The following is a 20,537-nucleotide window of genomic DNA, read 5'->3' as shown; positions in this document are numbered from 1 at the left end:
AACAATATATGAGATCTAGATTGCAGATCCAAAAATCAGTTTGTGTTTCATAAATGTAAGGAAGATTGGGAAGAAGCCTTTACAATCACCATTCGACTTGTGACTAGGGCAAGACTTGCCTAATCATACTTTGATTTTACAGCTTATACCAGCCATTCTCAACCAGTGTTCCCCCTATTTATTATACATTCGCATCAGTCCCTACCCTCAAAGAGCTTACAATCTAAGGTCCCTTACTGACATTTATACATTACACATATTGGGCCACTTTAGACAGGAGCCAATTAACCTACCAGCATGTCTTTGGAGTGTGGGAGGAAACCAGGGCACCTGAAAGAAACTCATGCAGGCACAGGGAGAACATGCAAATTCTGTGCAGGTAGTGTTTTTGTAACGGTGATTCGATCCAATGCCCCTAGTTCTGCAAGGCATACGTGCTAACTCCTATGAGAGGAGTTATAATAATTTTCACTTATTGGCCCCCTTCCCAGCACCACCCTGTGATTGGACAGTGAATGGAAAAGCAGCAGATTGAGCTCATCTCTCAATCCCTCTGCTTTATCCTCCTATTGGCATGCTCCTTGCACCGAAGCACCCTTTGCTCCTTGTTCCGTATCTCTCCCCCTCTTTTTTAGCTCTTTTTTACAAAATGTACAGTAAACTGCAAGATGTTAATACTAAGTCAGATTCATGTACTTGATAAACCAAGGCGTACATTGTTCACAGCCAAGCGAACCTGTATCCACTATAAACACCCAATAATAAAACCAAGACATTTTTCTTTGAACTTGACTGGATGATAGAAGTGGCTTATCCATGAAATGCATTGAGGTGTTGGCCCAGTAAGGGTCCACATCTTGTAACTATACTGTTTGAATTTGTAAAATCTTTACAGTATAGGTGTGGACAGGCCTAACTTACAGATGGTGTCTTTGTATTCCTTGTTTTTAGTTTATATAGTTTTTTGCACACATGTTTAAAAAATCATTTTAGCCCGGAAAATGATGTAAAACCACCAAAAATTATATATTTTCTGAAAGCTAAAGTCCTAGAGAGTAAAATAGTCACGCGATATTACCACAAAAGGTAAATTTGGTTTACCAAATTTTTGGTAAAATATAAAAGACTAGGTTGCCCTGAATAAACAGATACCCAACATGTCAAACCTTAAAATTTGCGTGCGCCCGTGAAATGAGGACAAACTTCAGTACCCTATATTTTCTATAGATAACACTTCAAAAGCCCCCTATATGTATCAGTTTAGTGTTACAGAGGAGGTCTGGTACTAGAATTATTGCTCTATCTCCAGCGTGCGCAGCGATATGTAGCATGTGTATGGCAATCAATGTTTTCACGTATAGGCGCCCCTTGAAGCATCTGTTTACATTTATACGTGCGTACATGTGGGGGTGGGGGGATTTTTATGTGCTTGGGTGTTTTTTCAACTGGGAGGGTGACTTGGAAGTGATGTCATAGACGTCCCTTTACGGGTCACAGCAAGAATGGGAGGAAAACGGACGTGTGTGCACTTCCCCCCCCCCACCCCCAGCCATCAGCACGCGCCATGTCGGTCCTGGGCCTGCAGATGGGCAAGCAGAGCCTGGAAAATATGGCATGGATGTGTTTGAACAATCAGGCGGCAACACAGCCATCCAAAGTTTTTTACAGGACAAGGCAGGAGTCTGCCTGTCAGTTTCACACACAATCCCTGTGGCTGCAGGCACTGGCTTGTGTGTGAAACCCCCCGCTGTCAGGTCCATATGACGTACGGACCTGGCAACGAAAGGGTTCAAATAGATGTAATATTCCACTGTTTTATGTAATTTTTACAAATCAAGTGTTTTGAGCGGAGTGGAGAGGGATTAGAATACCTTTTTTTTTTTTTGCTACACGTGCCCTTGTTAGGGAGACTTTTTTTCTCTGTTTTTCCTGTGTACCGTGATCACTGAAAGAAATTCCCAAATTTTGTGTTGCTCCCAAAACAGTAATCGAGGGGAAATCTTCCTATGGGGACACTAGTTCTAGTAACCTGGTGACAACCAGTGATCCCTCACTTTGGAGGATTTCCTCTCACATTCTGTTTTGCCTATGGTACAGGAAGTGAAAGGAAATCTCCCCAATAGAACATAGATAGCCAAATAACCTTGCAAGGGTTTTAACTCTCCCTTACTCTATCCAAAATGAGAAAAAAAGTTTTGCCTTTAGTTCTACTTTAATGGCAAAAAATATACTCTTTAATAAACCAACCCCAATGTTTCAGGATGAGTGTTCCTTGCACAATATTTAGTAAATATATGATGTTCAATTTGCCCTCTTCTTCCTCAGGCATTCATGATGGAACTGACAGCACATCAGAGCAGTGTGGGCAATGTTTTACAAGCAGGAAACCAGCTCATTGCCCAAGGTGATCTTTCGGTGGAAGAAGAAAATGAGATTCAAGAGCAAATGACACTCCTGAATTCCCGCTGGGAAGCTCTCCGCTTAGAAAGCATGGATAGGCAATCTCGGTTGGTTAAGTTATTTAAAATTTGGTAACTACCTGGTAGATAATATTCAAAGAACAGAGGGGATGGAGCACAGATCTTCTTGTTTTTTCTGTAGTCAAACTTTGATATCACAAGTAACAAAGAACAATAGTTTCAGACATCACTGCCCTTTTTCAAGTTTGCAAAAAAGAGTGGTGATGCCCGAAACAGTTGTTCTTTGTTCAGTTGTTTGTGATATGAACATTTGAATAAATAAAAGCAGAAAGATCTGTTCTGCAACCCTTCTGTTTTTTGGAATCATGTGTGGAGCCCACTGGATATTTGGCGCATGGAAGTGTATATCTATCTCCATTTTGAAGAATTCCCAGAAGGTCTTAATGATGGACTTGTGTTTTTCTACATAAAAGCTAAAGTCCAGACAAAACTTTTCTTATAACAGTGTACGGCGAAAGCAGTAACAATTTTTGTAATATTTAAAAACACCCAAGCCAGTTTATGGACAGTGTACAGTTAATCCAGGAGAAGGGGCATGCATCTTCATGTATGTGTCGCCACTATCATACACAATTGTATAAATTTACATTTTTTCCACTGGTTTTTACATTGTTTTCCATATATTGCTTTATATCACGGAAATAAAAATTAGCGTTTAATAACAAGTCTTTCTATAAAAGTTTATGGATGGTTACCTTTTGTAGCCTGCCACTTTTTTTTGCCAGTGTTTACTTTCTCTTTCTGTTATAGTTGTTAGGAAATTCTCCCAGTAGGGATACCTGTTCCAGCAAATATTGTCAACTATGGTATTCTCTCCAAGACATTACATAGCATACCATATACACACTCATAACAAATCCTACATATTATTGCCCCACTAGACTTGCTCTATACGCAGAGGTTTATAGGAGATGTAGTTTTATTGCATTATCATCTTTTGTATGTTTTATATACCTTAATTAAAAGAAATTATTAGAATGTATATTTATCTTCAGTATTTGAAACGTAGTTTGTTCTGGGTGTACTTGGCCTTTCCAGTAAAGATCTTAAAGTTCTCACTGTATTGAACTGTATGTGGTTCTGATTTTAATATTAATGAACAGACGGTACAGCTCTTTTGGGGAGAAAGATGACCACCAAGTTGGAGGGGCTTTTAAACTAGGAGACGGGGGGGGGGGGCTCAGAAGTAGAGTCAGTCAGGAGGGAGCAAAGGACTGAAGGCAGTTGTAGAGTCAGCAGCGACAGTAGTTCCATAACGTCAATTGGTAGGTCTGTGCGGGAAAACCTCAGACCAAACAGGAATAAACATAATCACCAATCACGATTAACATCCGTAAAACTAAGAGGGGTATATGCTAATGCCAGGAGCCTAGCTAATAAAAAGGATGAGTTGGAAATGTTAGTACATGAGGATGACATAGACCTTGTGGGAATAACGGAGACTTGGTTCGACCCCTCACATGACTGGCTGGCCAATATCCAAGGGTATTCGGTGTACCGGAAGGACAGGGTAGGAAAAAGAGGGGGAGGGGTATGTCTCTATGTCAAGAACAATGTAAGGGTGATAGAGATGAGTGACATTACGTAAGGGATGAGTATGGATTTAGAATCTGTGTGGGTAGAACTCCATAGGGAAGGAGAAAAGGGAAAAGTAATTGTGGGGGTTTGCTATAGGCCACCTAACCAAGGGGAGGAGGTAGAGCTGGAATTTTTAGCACTGTTGGGTAAAGTGGCAAAACTGGGATCAGTCATCATATTGGGGGACTTCAATTATCCCGACATTGACTGGGAAGAGGGGACCGCACACTCACAGAAGGCCCGTCTATTCACGGAAACCTTACAGGATAATTACATGTCACAGTTGCTGGATTCTCCGACTAGAGAAAACGCAGTCCTGGATCTATTGATCACTAATGACCCAGACCTAATCTCGGAGGTAGGAGTCCAGGACTACCTGGGCTCTAGCGATCACAGGATGATCACATTTAGTGTAAATAACAATATAACAAGGCAAGTGGGGAACATAAGAACCCTAAACTTCAGAAGGGCAAACTTTCCAAAATTGTACTCATTGATGGAAAGGGTAAACTGGGACCAAACCCTGGGATCACTGACCACAGAGGAAAAATGGGAATGCTTTAGGAACATATTAAGCAAATGCATCTTGCAGTGCATTCCTATGGGAAATAAATTTAGAAGAGACAAAGCCAAACCTGGCTGGCTAAACCGTAGCGTTAAAAAACGTATTAGGGGAAAAAAATTTGCCTTCAAAAAATATAAATCAGAGGGCACAGTATCGGCTTTCGAGCAATACAAGGAGGCAAATAAGAAAAGTAAACAAGAAATCAAGATGGCTAAAATCAACTTTGAGAGACAAATAGCGGAGGATAGTAAAAAAAACCCAGAGAAATTCTTTAAATATATCAACAGCAAACAAACTAGGGCAGAGCATATTGCACACATAATTAACGATGATGGGAGGATGGTTACAGAGGACACTGAAAAAACAACCGAGCTGAATGCTTTTTTCTCGTCAGTCTTTACACAGGAAACGGAGGGGTACACTGACCATGACTGTATGGTTAGTAGTAATACACAGGACTTGCCACTATGGCTAACAGAGGGTGAAATCAGGGAAAGGCTGGATTAACTTAACACAAACAAATCACCAGGCCCAGATGGCGTACATCCGAGAGTACTCAAGGAACTCAGTAAGGTTATATCTAGACCACTGTTCCTGATCTTTGCTGACAGTATTAGGACAGGAGATGTACCAGGGGATTGGAGGAAAGCCAACGTGATTCCGATATTCAAAAAGGGGCAGAGGCATATCCTGGGAAATTCAAACCAATCTCTTAACATTCTACGAGGAGGTGAGCTGTGAGCTAGATAGGGGCAGACCAGTGGATGTGGTGTACTTGGATTTCGCTAAGGCGTTTGATACAGTTCCCCACAAGCGCTTAATTTATAAAATAAGGTCTGCTGGTATCGACAGCAGGGTTTGCTCTTGGATACGGAACTGGCTAAAACGGCGTGTCCAAAGGGTGGTAATAGACAGCGCATACTCAGACTGGTCCGAGGAGGTAAGCGGGGTCCCCCAAGGCTCAGTCCTGGGACCAACCTTGTTCAATTTATTCATAAACAGCATTGAGGTCGGGATCAGTAGTTCGATATCAGTTTTTGCAGATGACACAAAATTGGGCTGGGCAATAACTGCACAGCATGAAGCAGATATCCTACAGAATGACCTGGACAAAATAACGGAGTGGGCAACAACATGGCAAATAAGGTTTAATGTGGAGAAGTGTAAGGTGTTGCACTTGGGGACTAAAAACATAAAAGCACAATACACGTTAGGAGGGGAACCCTTGGGGGAATCAAAAATGGAGTAAGATCTGTGAGTCTTGATTGATGATAGATTAGGCAATAGCATGCAATGTCAAGCGGCAGCTGCCAAAGCCAGCAGAATATTAGCATGCATAAAGAAAGGGATGTATTCCAGAGATAAGACTATAATCCTTCCACTTTATAAAACTCTGGTCCGACCGCATCTGGAGTATTCTGTCCAGTTCTGGTCGCCAGTCCTCAGAAGGGATGTGTTGGAGCTGGAGAGAGTCCAGAGAAGGGCAACTAAACTGATTAGGGGATTGGAGGACCTTAATTATGCAATCGCTTGATTTATTCTCCCTGGAGAAGAGATGCCTGAGGGGGGACATGATAGCAATTTATAAATATCTCAATGGAGATCTCAGCTTAGAAAAAAAGCTATTCAGTCAAAGGGATTGCATGAGGACTCGAGGGCATACAATGCGATTAGAGAAGTGTTTTAACCTCAGGCAACGTGGGGGGTTCTTTACTGTTAGGGCTACAAGATTGTGGAATTGTCTACCACAAGAGGTGGTTTCTGCGGGAAGTATGGTGGCTTTCAAAAGACTCTTAGACGTACATCTCAAGAATCAGAACATTCAGGGCTATGTGAGATGATTACAGCCACACATGCCTACTCAGGTTGAACTGGATGGACTATTGTCTTTATTCAACCTCACCTACTATGTAATGTAATGTAAGGAACAGACAAATCCATCCTGTTGGGAATTATAATCAGTAGGAGGATACATTTTACAGGTGCTTATTCCATTATTTTAATTATCTGTAGTGATGCTGGGATTTAAAAAAAAACTTGTAGCTGTCCCAGTGGGGAACTTTCATGTTTTGTAGGAAGCACAATGGTAAAAGGTGGGAATACTAAAAATAGTGTGTGGTTTATAATGCCTGATCTAAACTTACATGCTGTAGCCATCTGGGTTGTTAAATCTGTACACCCGCCTTGATCTCTGTCCTGCAGTCAAACACACTGTATTACATGTTGGCTCATATACGGCCAATTCTAGTGAATCAGCCTGATAGCATGTGAATAACTAGATGGACATAGTGACCAGAGGTGTTGCTTATTTAAGGAGTGCAGATGTTCTTTTCCCATGTGCTGCTTCTTCCCTGACTTGAATTGATATCTAGGCCCTGTGTTAAATGTTTACCTCTCCCTGGCTGTAATAAATATACGAATCCCTACTTCCATCTCCCCTGATCCAGCATTTGTATATATTATAATGTATGATTATAAATATTGAGGCTTGAACTTGAAATTCCGGTGTGCGTTATACTGTGCTTTTTTTGATGGTGAAATGTTACATTCTCTGAGGGCATTGCTATTTTGTATAATGTAGTGTCCAGGAGCTCCTAATGCTGGCCATAAACGTAGAGCATTTCGGCCGTTTGCAGACTGAACGATTATTTGTCGTTCGAAAGCAAATTGTAACTGATAGAATAAACTTGTTTATATGATCGTTTCCATGTTATTAGTGATCGTTCGACAACAATAAAAATATAAGACAGAATATTCTTTTTTTTTTTTCCATTAGAACATACATGTGCACACTTTAGTTGAAAAGGTAAAAGTTTTCGCTTCAGATCCAGCGACATTATCCGGGCCCATGATCGAAATTGTCGGTAAAGTTGGGTTCACCAAAGGCACGAATGTCGAAGATCTTTCCGAAATCAACCAGTTTCAGCCGAAATTCTGTGCGTGTATGGCCAGCATAACACAATAAAACTTTCTGCTGTAGAGTTGGGGATTAAAATGGAAAGGTGGCAAAGCTGGTAATTTACAGCTGATTACTCTGCATTGCCAGTCAGAATATAAAGTAAAGGCTACAGTGCCATAAATATGTTCTGATACACTGTGTTTTGACAAAAGTGGCACAGTGTCTATATACACCATTCAGCTATAACTTTATGACCCCCCATCTATAATTGAGTAGGTTCCCCTTTTGCCGCCAAAACTGCCCTGACTCGTCAGTGCATGGGCGCCACTAGACCCCTGAAGGTATGCTGTGGTATCTGGCACGTCATCAGTAGCAGATCCTTTAGGTCCTGTGAGTTCCAAGCTGGGACAACCATGACTTGGACTTTTTTGTCTAGCACATCCCACAGATGCTTGATTGGATTGAGATCTGGAGAATTTTGAGACTAATCAACACCTCAAACTAGTTTTTGCATTACTCAAACCATTCTTGGACCATTTACATCCAAACAAACACATAAACGATCTGCTGTGCTTGAAATTGGTTCTCAGATGTTGCAAACTCTTCTCTATATTTTCCCATCCTTGCTTGTACAGACATGTCACGCTTTGCAGCCCTCTCGAGACTGGGGTAGTGTAAACAAACTGTAACCATAAAGTAAACAGAGGGTGCACCAGCCTAGTGCATTATCCTCAGATATATTTTATCAATTAAAATCCAATAATAGGTGATATAGCTTTGACTTTGAGGAACAGGTCTCGATCCTCGAAAGGCTTTGGACTTTTGGACCCTATAGTGTTCCTATGTGTGATGTGATGTACATGATGTGTGATGTGAAGCTGCATCTATTTTGACAAGCTTTTACCTATGTTGGTTTGTGAGTATATTTCCTATTTTTGGATTTAATTAATATAAGATATCTGAGGATAATGCACTAGGCTGGTGCTTTATGGTAACAATACCGATTCCATGAAGGGGTGTATTTGGTTAGCAACAATGTTTAGGTAGGTGGTACATATTAAGTAACACTTACATGAATGGCGGACCCAACATTTCACAGCATACCATTGCCCAAAGCATCACATTGCCTCTGCTGACTTGTCTTTCCATTGTGCATCCTGGTGCAATCTCTTTCCAACGTAAACGACGCACCCGAACCCAGCCATTTACATGATGTAATATAAAACATGATTCGTCAGACCAGCTCATCTTCTTTTATCGCGCCATGGTCCAGTTCCGATTCTCATGTGCCTATTGTAGGTGCTTCTGGCTGTGGACACGGGTCATCATGGGCACACTGACCAGTCTGCGACTACGCAAGCCCATACACAACAAACTAAGAGGCATATTTTTTCTGCTTTCAACACATTGACTACAGGGACAACATTTTTACTTGTTGTCGAATATATCCCACCCACTTTAAGATGCCATTGTACATATTAAATCAATATTATTCACTGTCAGTGGTCATAGTTATGGCTGATTGGTTTACATTTACAAACATGCACACCATCTATAAAAACCTCACATTATAGGTTTTTAGTGGAAATGTCGGCAATAACTACCTCCTATTACTGGTGTTTAGTGGCAGCAATAAATGCACCCTACCCTTTTTGGGTGTCAGTTGATATAGTATATACTGCCCCTCTACCTTCACCAATACCAACCTAATGTGTTCAGGGGCAGTGTCAGCAATAACTTTCCCCCACTCTTCCTTGCAGTAATACATATGTCCTACCCTTTATTGATGCTCAGTGGCAGCAGTATATTTCCCCATTCTGTAATAGAGCCTATGGTAGCAATAAATGCTTCTTCTCTTTCCTGTTTCTGTTGACCTTCCTAAAGACAAAGCTTCTGATGCTGAATGCAGGAATGTCTTTCCATAGTTTCCTCTGCTTTTACATCACATATATCACATCATGCATAGAGAAATGAAGGAGGGGGGGGGGGGGGGGGTATGGAAATATTTACCTACACTCCGTTGAACTACCTGATCTGTTAAGAGGGCAGAATTTACCTGCACATAGGTAACATTACTACTATATGTAGGGGTCATTGTGGACCTGGGGGAAAGCAGTATGTGGCTTTGCAATGACAATATGTAGTAGTTATGTAGAAACCATATAATATCAACAGTGAGTTGACAAGTACACATTTTTTTTAGTACTAGATATACCTTGTTACATACAGTATTGTTTTATTGCTGTTTTGATTAGTTACCTTGTTATGAAAGACCTTATTATTGCATGTTACTTTGCATGAAAATGTCTAATTTAAACGGGTAATTACCCTACATGCTTATCTGCATTATTGTCCCTTTTAGTTTTCCTCACAGTTTACTGAAGATTTACTACTAAATCACGCTGTACAGGCATTCTAGGTACTAGGTGAAAATCCTGCCTGTAGCATGCAATTAGGTTTTGAGATGTTATCTTATAAAAATTCTTGTTTTACCTGGTTTAACTTGTTTTTTACTTTGTTTCTTGGAAGGCTGCATGAAGTGCTGATGGATTTGCAAAGAAAACAACTGGACCAGCTGTCTGATTGGTTGACTGTCACGGAAGAGCGAATTCACAAAATGGATACAAAGTCTTACGGGGATGATTTTGAGACCTTTAAAAAGCAAATTGAAGAACACAAAGTATGCAAAAAACGTTTCTGTTCCTTAGTTATATATTTTTAACATATTTTTATGGGCGTTTAAAATAAGAAATATTTTTATGGGCATTCATCTTATAAAATAATGAAGGTTTTGTAAATCAAGTTGATAAGTATTAGTTATACTACTGCTGCTTGGAATAGTCTGACAAATTTAACCCTTTTTATGGATACATACCGGCAGATACAATTATCTGCCTGCATCTTAGAACATTCTGGGACCCTATTCTTGGAACATCCCCTAGAAACCATGGTACGGTCCTGCCGTTTCCTGCGGATCTTGGTATGACCTTTCATGCAAAGTTTTATTCTTCCTTTTGTCCTTTTGTGAAAAAATTAAAAGCTAATCAGAAAGTAATAAACTAGAATTCTGACCAAAATATTCTCCCCCCCCCCCCCCCACCTAAAACTTGGTAAAGAGAAACTGCCAGTCCATCTGTAAACTGAAAATAGTAATTTTAACAAAACATTTTGTTTTGCTGTGATTTTAGCAGAATAGGGCCCATTGAAGGCCAGAGTTTAACAAACACGGAAGTGGGATGGTTAGGTTCTGCAGAACAGGATATATTCAACTGGCTAAGATTTAGAACTTAAAGTCATTCTTATTTTCAGTTTTATTATGTTGGAAAGCATACAGCTGCATGTACATATTACATTTACATATTACAGGGCATTGCTGGGGCATTTCTGTTGAGAGGCATTGGGGCATCTTGCTGATCTATACCCAACAGGTCTAAAACACAATTTAGAAGAGTCTCGATACAGGCAATTGATATCCACTGTCTTGTTGTGTAGTTGACTATAACTCAAGTTGAGTTTAAAAAAAGATCCAAACACAGTTTTTTGTATACATTTATTATTAAAAAAAATCAATGTCCCACTCCAATGTACTGTTTTTTTAAACCTACATTTCAGAAATGAATCTTTAACGGTCTCTTACCTTGCCTGGTCTCTTCATCGGGTCCTTTCTGTCCAGAGTTACATTTGGGGGAAAAACTCCCAACCTATCACCACATAGTTACATAGTTACATAGTTAGTGAGGTTGAAAAAAGACATTGGTCCATCCAGTTCAACCTATGATGTGTGTGTGTGTTTGCTTTTAACCGTACATTGTATACCCCTGTATGTTGTGGTCTCTAAGGTGCCCATCTAATAGTTTTTTGAAACTATCAATGCTCCCTGCTGATACGACGAGAATTCCACATCCTTACCGCTCTTACAGTGAAGAACCCCTTACGCATTTTAAGGTTAAACCGCCTTTCCTCTAGTTTTAGTGAGTGGCCACGTGTCTTATTGTATTTCCTTTCTCTGAATAGTTTGTTCCTTATGCTAGGGTCGCCAGTACAGTATTTGTACATTGATATCATATCCCCCCTCAATCGTCTCTTCTCCAGAGAGAATAGGTTCAGTGCTTGTAGTCTTTCCTCATAGCTGATGTCCTCCATTCCCCTAATTATTTTTGTTGCCCTTCTCTGGACTCTTTCCAATTCCAGCACATCCTTCCTGAGGACCGGTGCCCAGAACTGGACAGCATACTCCAGATGTGGCCGGACCAGAGTCTTGTAGAGCGGGAGAATAATCTCTTTATTTCTGGAGTGAATCCCCTTTTTTATACATCCCAGTATTCTGTTGGCTTTGCTTGCAGCGGCTTGGCATTGCATGCCACTGCCAAGCCTGTTGTCTACCAGTACCCCCAAGTCTTTTTCCATCCTAGACTCACCCAGAGGTTCCCCCCCTAGTGAGTAGCTTGCTTTCTGGTTTCTGGCCCCCAAGTGCATTACTTTACATTTTTCAACATTAAACCTCATCTGCCATGTAGTTCCCCCCCCCCCCCGTTATTTTGTTCAGGTCCGCTTGTAAGGTTTCCACATCCTGCATAGAAGATATTGGCAAGCTTAGTTTAGTATCATCCGCAAATACTGAGATTGTACTAGATATCCCCTCCTCTAGATCATTTATGAATAAATTAAACAGGATTGGTCAGAACCCTGGGGGACCCCACTTTCCACACCCGCCCAATCCGAGTACTCCCCATTAATCATCACCCTCTGGACTCTCCCCTGGAGCCAGTTCTCTATCCAGGTACTCACCTTATGGTCCATACCTACCTTCCTTAGTTTGTACAGTAAGCATTTGTGGGGAACAGTGTCAAAGGCCTTTGCAAAGTCCAGATACACCACATCCACTGGCTTACCTTTATCTAGATGGTAGCTCACTTCATCATAGAAGGTTAATAGATTGGTTTGGCAAGAACGATTTTTCATGAATCCATGCTGATTGCTACTAATAATACAGTTTTCATTACTAAAGTCTTGTATGTGGTCCCTTAACATCCCCTCCAAAATCTTGCAGACTACAGATGTTAGGCTGACCGGCCTATAGTTACCCGGGATACATCTCGGCCCCTTTTTAAATATTGGTACCACGTTGGCTTTTTTCCAATCAGCTGGCACCATACTTGTCTGTATGGTGCCGTCATTGTGGGATCCACTCAAATCGATATTTAATATAGAGCTGTAATAGAGGAGCCCTAACGGTTCCACTGATTGACAGTTTTTTTTTTTTTTTTTCAAGCAAGGTTCCAGGTAAGCTTCAGATAACCCACCATCATCACTTTCCTGCACCTCTGCTTATGCCTACCTATCAGATCAGCCAAGTTTGAGTTGGGTCTCAGTCTGCCTGAATCCGTTTTCTCATCCTAATATGTAATGGCCTTATTACTGCAGCATTCTTTTCTTCTTCCCTTCCTTAACTGGTCATTCAGCATTTGGGCATAGATTATTAGAATATTGGTGGATGCTAACATGCACATTGCCGTGGAAAGTTTTGGGAAGAACTCTGGTCCAATAAAAGCGAAGAACTCTAGTCTTTTTAAAAAAAGTAGTTCCCGGTTTTAAAATTGGGGCTGTCAGAATCACAAAATAATATCCCATTTTGATTTACGGTGGTGTACTAGCAGGATAAGCTGTTACAGTGTTAGGATCCATTCAAACCATGGTGTTCCGGATCACTGTTGTGTGGGATTCACTCAGATAGTTATTTAATATAGAGCTGTAATGGAGGAGCCCGAACGGTTCCCTTACTCAGGTTAAATCTTTCACTGATTGACAGTTTTTTTTTTTTTTTACAAGCAAGGTTTCAGGTAGGAAAGTAGTTCCCGGTTTTAAAATTGGGGCAGTCAGAATCACAAAATAATATCCCATTTTGATTTATGGTGGTGTACTAGCAGGATAAGCTGTTACAGTGTTAGGATCCATTCAAACCATGATGTTCTGGATCACCGGTGGAATTGCCACGATTCTGCCCACGATCCTGAATCACCACAAAACGCGGAACGTGCTTGCGGTCCCTGTTAATTTCAATGGCACCCCGATTGCGGTGCGATTTTGCCACGATTGTTGCCTGACGAATTGCAGTAAAATTGTGCAAACAGATTCGTGGGATGCCTGTCACCTAAAAGAAGTCCCGGAACTTTTTTTGAGCGTCAGGCATCCTGCAGTTTTGTTTGTGCGATTTTACCACGATTTGTCGGACGACAATCGCAGCACAGTCCCGCAACGATTGGGGTGCCATTAAATGTAACGGGGATCGCAAAGCACGTCCTGCGTTTTGCGGCAATTTGGGGTCGAAGGCAGAATTGCGGCAATCCTGCCTTTGATCCTGACCATGGGGTGAACGAAGCCTTATTCTCACAGGGCCTTTTTTTTTTTGTTAATTTATTTTAGATACAGATAATGCTAAATTTACAGCAAGTTGATCTGTATTGTAATTTTTACAACATTTTGTAAAAAATGCACAATTTTGTAAATATTGGGTTATTTGTATTTATTTTATTTTTTATTTATATTTTCTTTACTCCTTACTAGAAACTGCAGAATGATCTTGAAACTGAGCAAGTGAAAGTTAACTCTTTAACCCACATGGTGGTTATTGTGGATGAAAACAGTGGTGAGGGGGCTACAGTTGCACTGGAAACACAGCTACAGGTCAGTCTTTTGTACTACAATGTTGCATCTTACTGAAACTATAATTTTTTATGCATATTTGTAACAATAGGTTTGCCTGGACAATTGTAACACATAATACTTATTATACACAGTGGGGTTGATTTACTAAAACTGGAGAGTGCAAAATCTGGTTTAGCTTTTAGGTTTTTATGTCAAAGTTTAATTGAACAAGCTGAAGTTAGAAACTGATTGGCAACCCTGCAGAGTGGCACCAGATCCTGCACTCTCCAATTTTAGTAAATCAACCCCACTGTGTATAATAAGTATGTGTTACAATTGTCCAGGCAAACCTATTGAATCATGTAGCACTTTGTTTAATTTACTACTCCAGTTTTAATAATTGTTTGAATAATTTTAATGTATGATACATTTAAATGTAAAGCAGTTGTGACCAGTAGAAACTGCATGACAGCGTAAAACGCAAGCACATACATTTTATATTTCATGGGAGAGACCCGACTGCAGTTTCTAAATACTTTCTCTAATCTCTTTAGAAACTAGGAGAAAGATGGGCTGCGGTCTGCCGTTGGACAGAGGAACACTGGAGTAAGCTGCAGGAAGTTCTTATCCTCTGGCAGAAGCTTCTAGAAGAACAGGTATGGAACATCCCACACTTCTAAACCCTAGTGAAAAAAAACAATGTCAATGCAATACAGGTATTTCTATCAACTAACACTGGCAAGTATTATTTGACCCTGGGTTCACACTATTGCGAACACAGACATTGCATGTGATTCGCACCGCATTGCTGTGCAGATCCCATGCGATGTCTGTGCAATGCGAATTCAGTCATACAGTTGTATGGCTGAACTAGTGTTGGATTCACACAAAAAAGGTGCAGAAACCTTTTTTTTTGCTCACACTGGAATCAGATCGCATGGGAACCTGCACTAGAATCACGCTGGTTCTATTTACTATAAATTGAATTATTACATACTCCAAGAAATGAATAATGGAGACCAGTCATATAAATTATTATATTTATTATCATAAGACTGTAGAATCGTTATTCTTATAGTTATTATTTTCATATTATTCAAAATGATAGCGTACCATCATCCTTAGGTAAATATCATGTTGCACTACCTCATAACATCTCCCTCTCTCACAATTGGATATAAATGCACATATATTTTTTTAAACGTTTGTTTGTTCTACAAAAGCAGCACTTCCTCATTTCTTGCCTAGGCGAGAATGACGTTTGTGTGGCCCCCCTCCTGCACATGCGCAAACATGGCAGTTATGGAAGTCTTAATCCTTTGCTGTCTTTGCACATGTGAAGGAAATCTCCTGCACAAGCACAGATGTGCCAAAAAGCTCTTTCAGGATCCAAGGGCTCGGGCAGAACCTTTCAGCACACCTGGGCATGCACCATAATGGAAACTTCAGAGGGTGTTATAGCCAGTATACAGGGGACTGAAGTTCCTCTTTAAAGTGGAAGTTTAGTCAAAACCTAACTAAAAACCTAACTGACTCTAAACCCACTCTCTTCCAAATTCTAAGCCTATGCTATCTAGCCCTGTAAAGAAAAAATCACTGTACATACCTTTTCTGCAGCTACTTCAGTGTGTTACCACGCTGAGCTGTCAGCAATGGCTTCAGTGTGTGGGAGTGTGCAGGAGAGGCAGCTGACAACGGAAGCCCTAAAGTAACCGTATGGGTGACATCAAACCCTAGGCATTTCACAGCCATTGTTGGTTCTATCCTGCACACTGAGGGCGCCGCTGGAGACTGGACCAGAGCAGCTGCTAAACAGGTAAGTATGGCAATTTTTTCTTTGCAAGGCTAGATAGAATAGGCTTAGAATGTGGCAGAGAGTAGGTTTAGCGTTAGTTAGGTTTTGGTTAAACTTCCAATTTAACCCCTCCTTCACATTAAATGCTGCTTTGAAACCGTGACTTCATCTGAAATCACACGATTTTAAAGCCGCATGTCAGTGCGACTTGGAAGACATCTGTGCTGCTTCATGCACAGATGTCTATGCAAGTCACACCCGAAATTGCCAAAAGTAATATAGGATCTATTTCAAATCAATGAGGCACCACAAAGTCAGCTTCACACCGATTTGATCACTGCCATTGCCAAGAATGGGGGTGCAATTTTCCATGCAATTTGACCTATCAAACCGCATTACAAGTTGCTCCAGTGTGAACAGGCTCTTCGTTTTCTTCGTTTTTTTTTTTTAATAGGCAGCTAAAAAAGTGTAGCTTTTTTACTTTTTGTATTTTTGTTGGGTTACTGTAGACACTGCTTTTTGCCTTATTCAGCTCAGTAAGCCAAAATGTATATAGAATTCATTGTATGTTCTTCTCTGAAGAAGAATCATTTGGGAGTTTTATGATGTAACAGCATGTGTCCTGCTTATATGGGTTACAGTCATGTTTTTGTGTCATTCCACCATTCAAAGCCATCTTTTGCTTTTATATTATTATAATTAATGCTAATACAATTCACTGCTTAGATTTGCATTCCATTTACCTACTATCTTAGGGATTTAGTAATTTGCTGCAATATTAGGCCAAGCTTTAAATTCCTAATCCAGTAAATACTGGTTTGTGTGTGCATGTGTATTTTAAGAGGGGTAAGGGGAGAAAAAAAATTAGAATTCAGGAGACAGTTAGTCCAATTTAGTAGCTTCCCGGTATTTGAAAAAAAAAAAACAGGAAACATGATTTTTATTCACACTACAGAAAAAGTTAGCAGCTGCAATGTTTTAAATGCACTTTCTACCCTAGTACTTTTGTCCATCTCCACTTTAGTGAAAGTTTTTGAATCTGTACTGCACAGATACATTCAACAATGTGGATTCAAAGGCATGGCAAAATGATTGAGGGGGGTAAGACTTTAAGGAACTTAAGAATTCTTAGCAGTATTTGGTATTATATACAGACATTTCCAAATTTCTGGAAACTCTCTCTGCAACGTGGCCAATTATTCCCTGGTTTAATTGAGAAGTAATGAGGGGTAATTGACCATGTGTGTTTCAATTCTGTTCCTTGGACGAGTTGCAAAATACTTAATGACAGGTACTGCTGGCATGTACGAGTGTGCTCTGATTCCTCCCTGCCAGCCTAGGAATGGTTGAAATTGGTGAAATCATTTGACACAAATAAATCCATATGTGCATATCAATTGTCCCCATAAAATATGCTGACATCTTGCATTAAGTTACCTAGTTTTTGAAAAAACGTGCACACAGTTATTGAAATGTAGTACTGATTCTGGCTTTACCTAACTGAATACATGTGACTTCACATATACAGTTAGTCTAGTTATGTTCCAGTAATTCCCATCCATTTTAAGAATTTAGAAATGCCACATTTGCTCTAATTTGTCTTATGGGGCTAACAATATTTTCCTATAAACATGATTTGATCTACAGTCAATAAGATGTAATTAAATGATAGTGTAGACAATCCAGTTGAGTTACTAAAACTGGAGAGTGCAAAATTCAGTGTAGCTCAGAATAGAAACCAATCAGCTTCCAGGTTTTTTTGTCAAAGCTTAAGGCTCCGTTCACACACGTGCAACTCCAATGTGGTTCAATTTGGAGTGTGACTTTGTAGTCAAGCCCAGTGTATCTCACTGTAATTTCCAATACAAAAAAGTATTTGTTTCCTCAGGTCAATAAGTGGGACTTTAAGGCAATAAAGAAAACGTATCAGCATACGTGCGTTTTGTAGATTTTATCGTAAAAGATACATGAATTTACAACATGTTTGTTTCATAAATTATATAGTGCAGGGTGGGTGAGAGACCCATCCGTGATAGTGCAAGAAGGTAAAGAAGTGACACTTGTGAATATTTGGTGACTTTAGAAACACAAAAATCCTGCCATCCGTCAGTATTGGATATTGCAGGTAGCGTCTCAATTTCCCACGCGTTTCGGCTTGCCTAAAGCGGCTATGCCTTTTTCAAGGTATCACCATATCTAAAATGATATTTAGACATTTTAGACATTATAAGTGTCATTATGCACTGAATACTTAGTTTGTGTGGTATAGTTTGAATAAATGCTTACATTTTGGTTTTTTTTGTGTATATACAGTTTCTCGGTCGTTGTTATTGGAACATTCCCCTCTTTTTCCCAAGGTAGTCACAAGATCCCCATAAAGGAAAGGAGTAGTGGTGATGCAGGCACTAGAAAGACCAAATTGCTGTTCCATAAAAATCCATGACATATATAGAATATATAGATTCTTACCCACTTAGAGTTCACAGGGGTACTCACATGGTCCAGAGTAACTGGTTCCCACATCCGCAGTCCCTGATGAAAGTAGTGACTGTCCCTGGAATTATATGTTTATATAATATATCCAAGGAATATATGTTGGACAGAACATGATGGGCTTAAAAGAAAATTAAGTAAAATACCTTCTCTGTTGCCGGTCTCAGGGAAAAGCAGGGCGGTATCTCCTCTGCTTTAGTCTTAGGGGTATAAGGCCGTATCTGTATAAACATTATACATTGGGATTTTTGTTCCATGTAGTGGTATATAATTGCATTACAAAAAGGTTTAGGTGCAAAAATACCTTGGTCCAGTGGAAGTAGGCCAAATAGGATATACGGGACCGGTGCTTATTGTTTCCTTCCAGTCTCCAAGTTACAGGACTGTGTCTGTATTGCAAAAAGTAATTTGCAGGTTTAAGGAAATATTTCCTGTAAAAATCTAACAGGATTGTCCTAAAGAAAAGGCTTGTAGTGAGTTTCTACCTTAGTCCTGCAGGGGGAGACCATGTGCTGTTCAGGGAGGCTGGTTGCGTCACCGTCGTCCTAGGAGTGTTTCCTCTCCGGCATCCGGAGGTGAATGGCACTCTTCCGGGGATCCCCGGCGCCTTATATATAGGCCGCGCATGCGCATTGCTGCGCAGCGCGGTACTATATGTCAGGGCGGAAGGGCTTCAACGTCGCGTACTGCGCATGTGCCGAGGCTCCTGCGCGAGTTGCGGCGAGGATTCCCCTGCTGCCTGGCAACTAAGGACGCCGCCGACACGGAGAGGAGGGGCCATTCGCGATGCCGTCAGGCTGTAAACAAGCCATCGGGCTCAGATGAAATGTTGGTGGCCCAAAACAGTGCCCCGCCTCGAAGGGCGGGGCTTACCGTGCCGGGGACTACTATTGGGTATTCAGGAAGGGGAATAAAGGATTCCATAACGATCCGAGTCTGTTTAACATCGAGTATATATATTCATCTCAGCAATATATCTATATCTTATATATATGCATATGTATGATTCTTTTCCATTTTGGCAGCAATAACGTACAATCATTTAAAAAGAAGGAGACAAAAAAGAAACATAGATGAAAAATTATGTAAAAAGAAAGACAGTCCCCTAAACGGGGGTATATAGGTGACTGGGGATTGCATGGATATCTGATGTCGGCCAATTGATGTAAATGGTGTTTCATAGATTGTTGTTCTTGGGATGGATAGGCCTGTCAGGTGTGGCCTGTGTCTTGGGGCACAGTAATAGGGGAAACGGTATGGGTGGTTGGATGAGAATTATAGTAATCCATATTAGAGTTGGATTGGTAAAAAATAAAAATTAAAAAAAATATATATATAAGTAAATGAGATTGGTTTGTTTGAATTTTTGAGCCTAGATAAAGGCTTGTAATGTTTGACTGGTACTGATTATTTTCCAAGTACTATTAGTCGGTTTTGCCCGATACAAATCCTTCAAGGAAGGGTTTAAAGCTCTCTGCTTCGTTGAGGCCAGGAGGTATAGTAGCTCTAAGGTGTCTAATCCACCTCATCTCTCTTTGTAGGAGGGTCTTGTTCCAATCGCCCCCTCTCCCCGGGATATGTATCCTGTCCAGGGCCATGAAGCTTATTTTGGGCATTTTTGATTGGTGTTTGTCTCTTACGTGTCTCCCAAGTGGGAGATAAAAGTTGCACATCTCCATGGTTGACATGTGTGTACCAACTCTTTTGCGAAATTCTTGTTTCGTTTTCCCAACGTAGAAGGCCCCACAGTTGCATTCCATCAGGTAAACAATTGCTCGAGTTTTACAGTTAACGAAATGGGTTGGCATGAACAGTTCCCCATTTGGTAAGATTTTGCTTGTACATTTAACAATGACGTGGCATTGGGAACATCCTCCACATGGGTATGTCCCTTTATCCTTGCAGGGATCCTTTCTAGATCCATTTTTGAATTCACTATGTACTAGTGATTGCTGGAGAGATCCAGCTTTCTTAAATGTGATTAAGGGATTTTCTGGGAGTAGATGTCTAAGACTTGGATCACCGGTGAGAATGTGCCAGTTGTTTTTGATAATTTTCCTGATGGAGTCATGCTGGTTAGTA

General features: G+C 40.5%; 1 protein-coding gene across 8 annotated transcripts in view; it reads left to right on the top strand.

Moving 5' to 3' along the window:
• The window catches only part of UTRN (utrophin), a gene marked incomplete at its 3' end in the record, with an annotated part of 1,040,500 nt that overhangs the window by 243,484 nt on the left and 776,479 nt on the right, over positions 1-20,537 (top strand). For all 8 annotated transcript variants that reach the window (XM_082249947.1, XM_082249941.1, XM_082249943.1 and 5 more), the window contains 4 exons: positions 2,326-2,507; positions 10,052-10,202; positions 14,087-14,206; positions 14,722-14,823. In XM_082249947.1, the coding sequence (XP_082106073.1) occupies positions 2,326-2,507; positions 10,052-10,202; positions 14,087-14,206; positions 14,722-14,823 (555 nt within the window). The remainder of the gene's footprint in view (positions 1-2,325; positions 2,508-10,051; positions 10,203-14,086; positions 14,207-14,721; positions 14,824-20,537) is intronic.

This window comes from Pelophylax lessonae (assembly GCF_965119305.1).
Source record: "Pelophylax lessonae genome assembly, chromosome: 3".
In the NCBI taxonomy this organism is placed as follows: Eukaryota; Metazoa; Chordata; class Amphibia; order Anura; family Ranidae; genus Pelophylax; species Pelophylax lessonae.
This window is presented reverse-complemented; position numbering and strand designations above follow the sequence as displayed.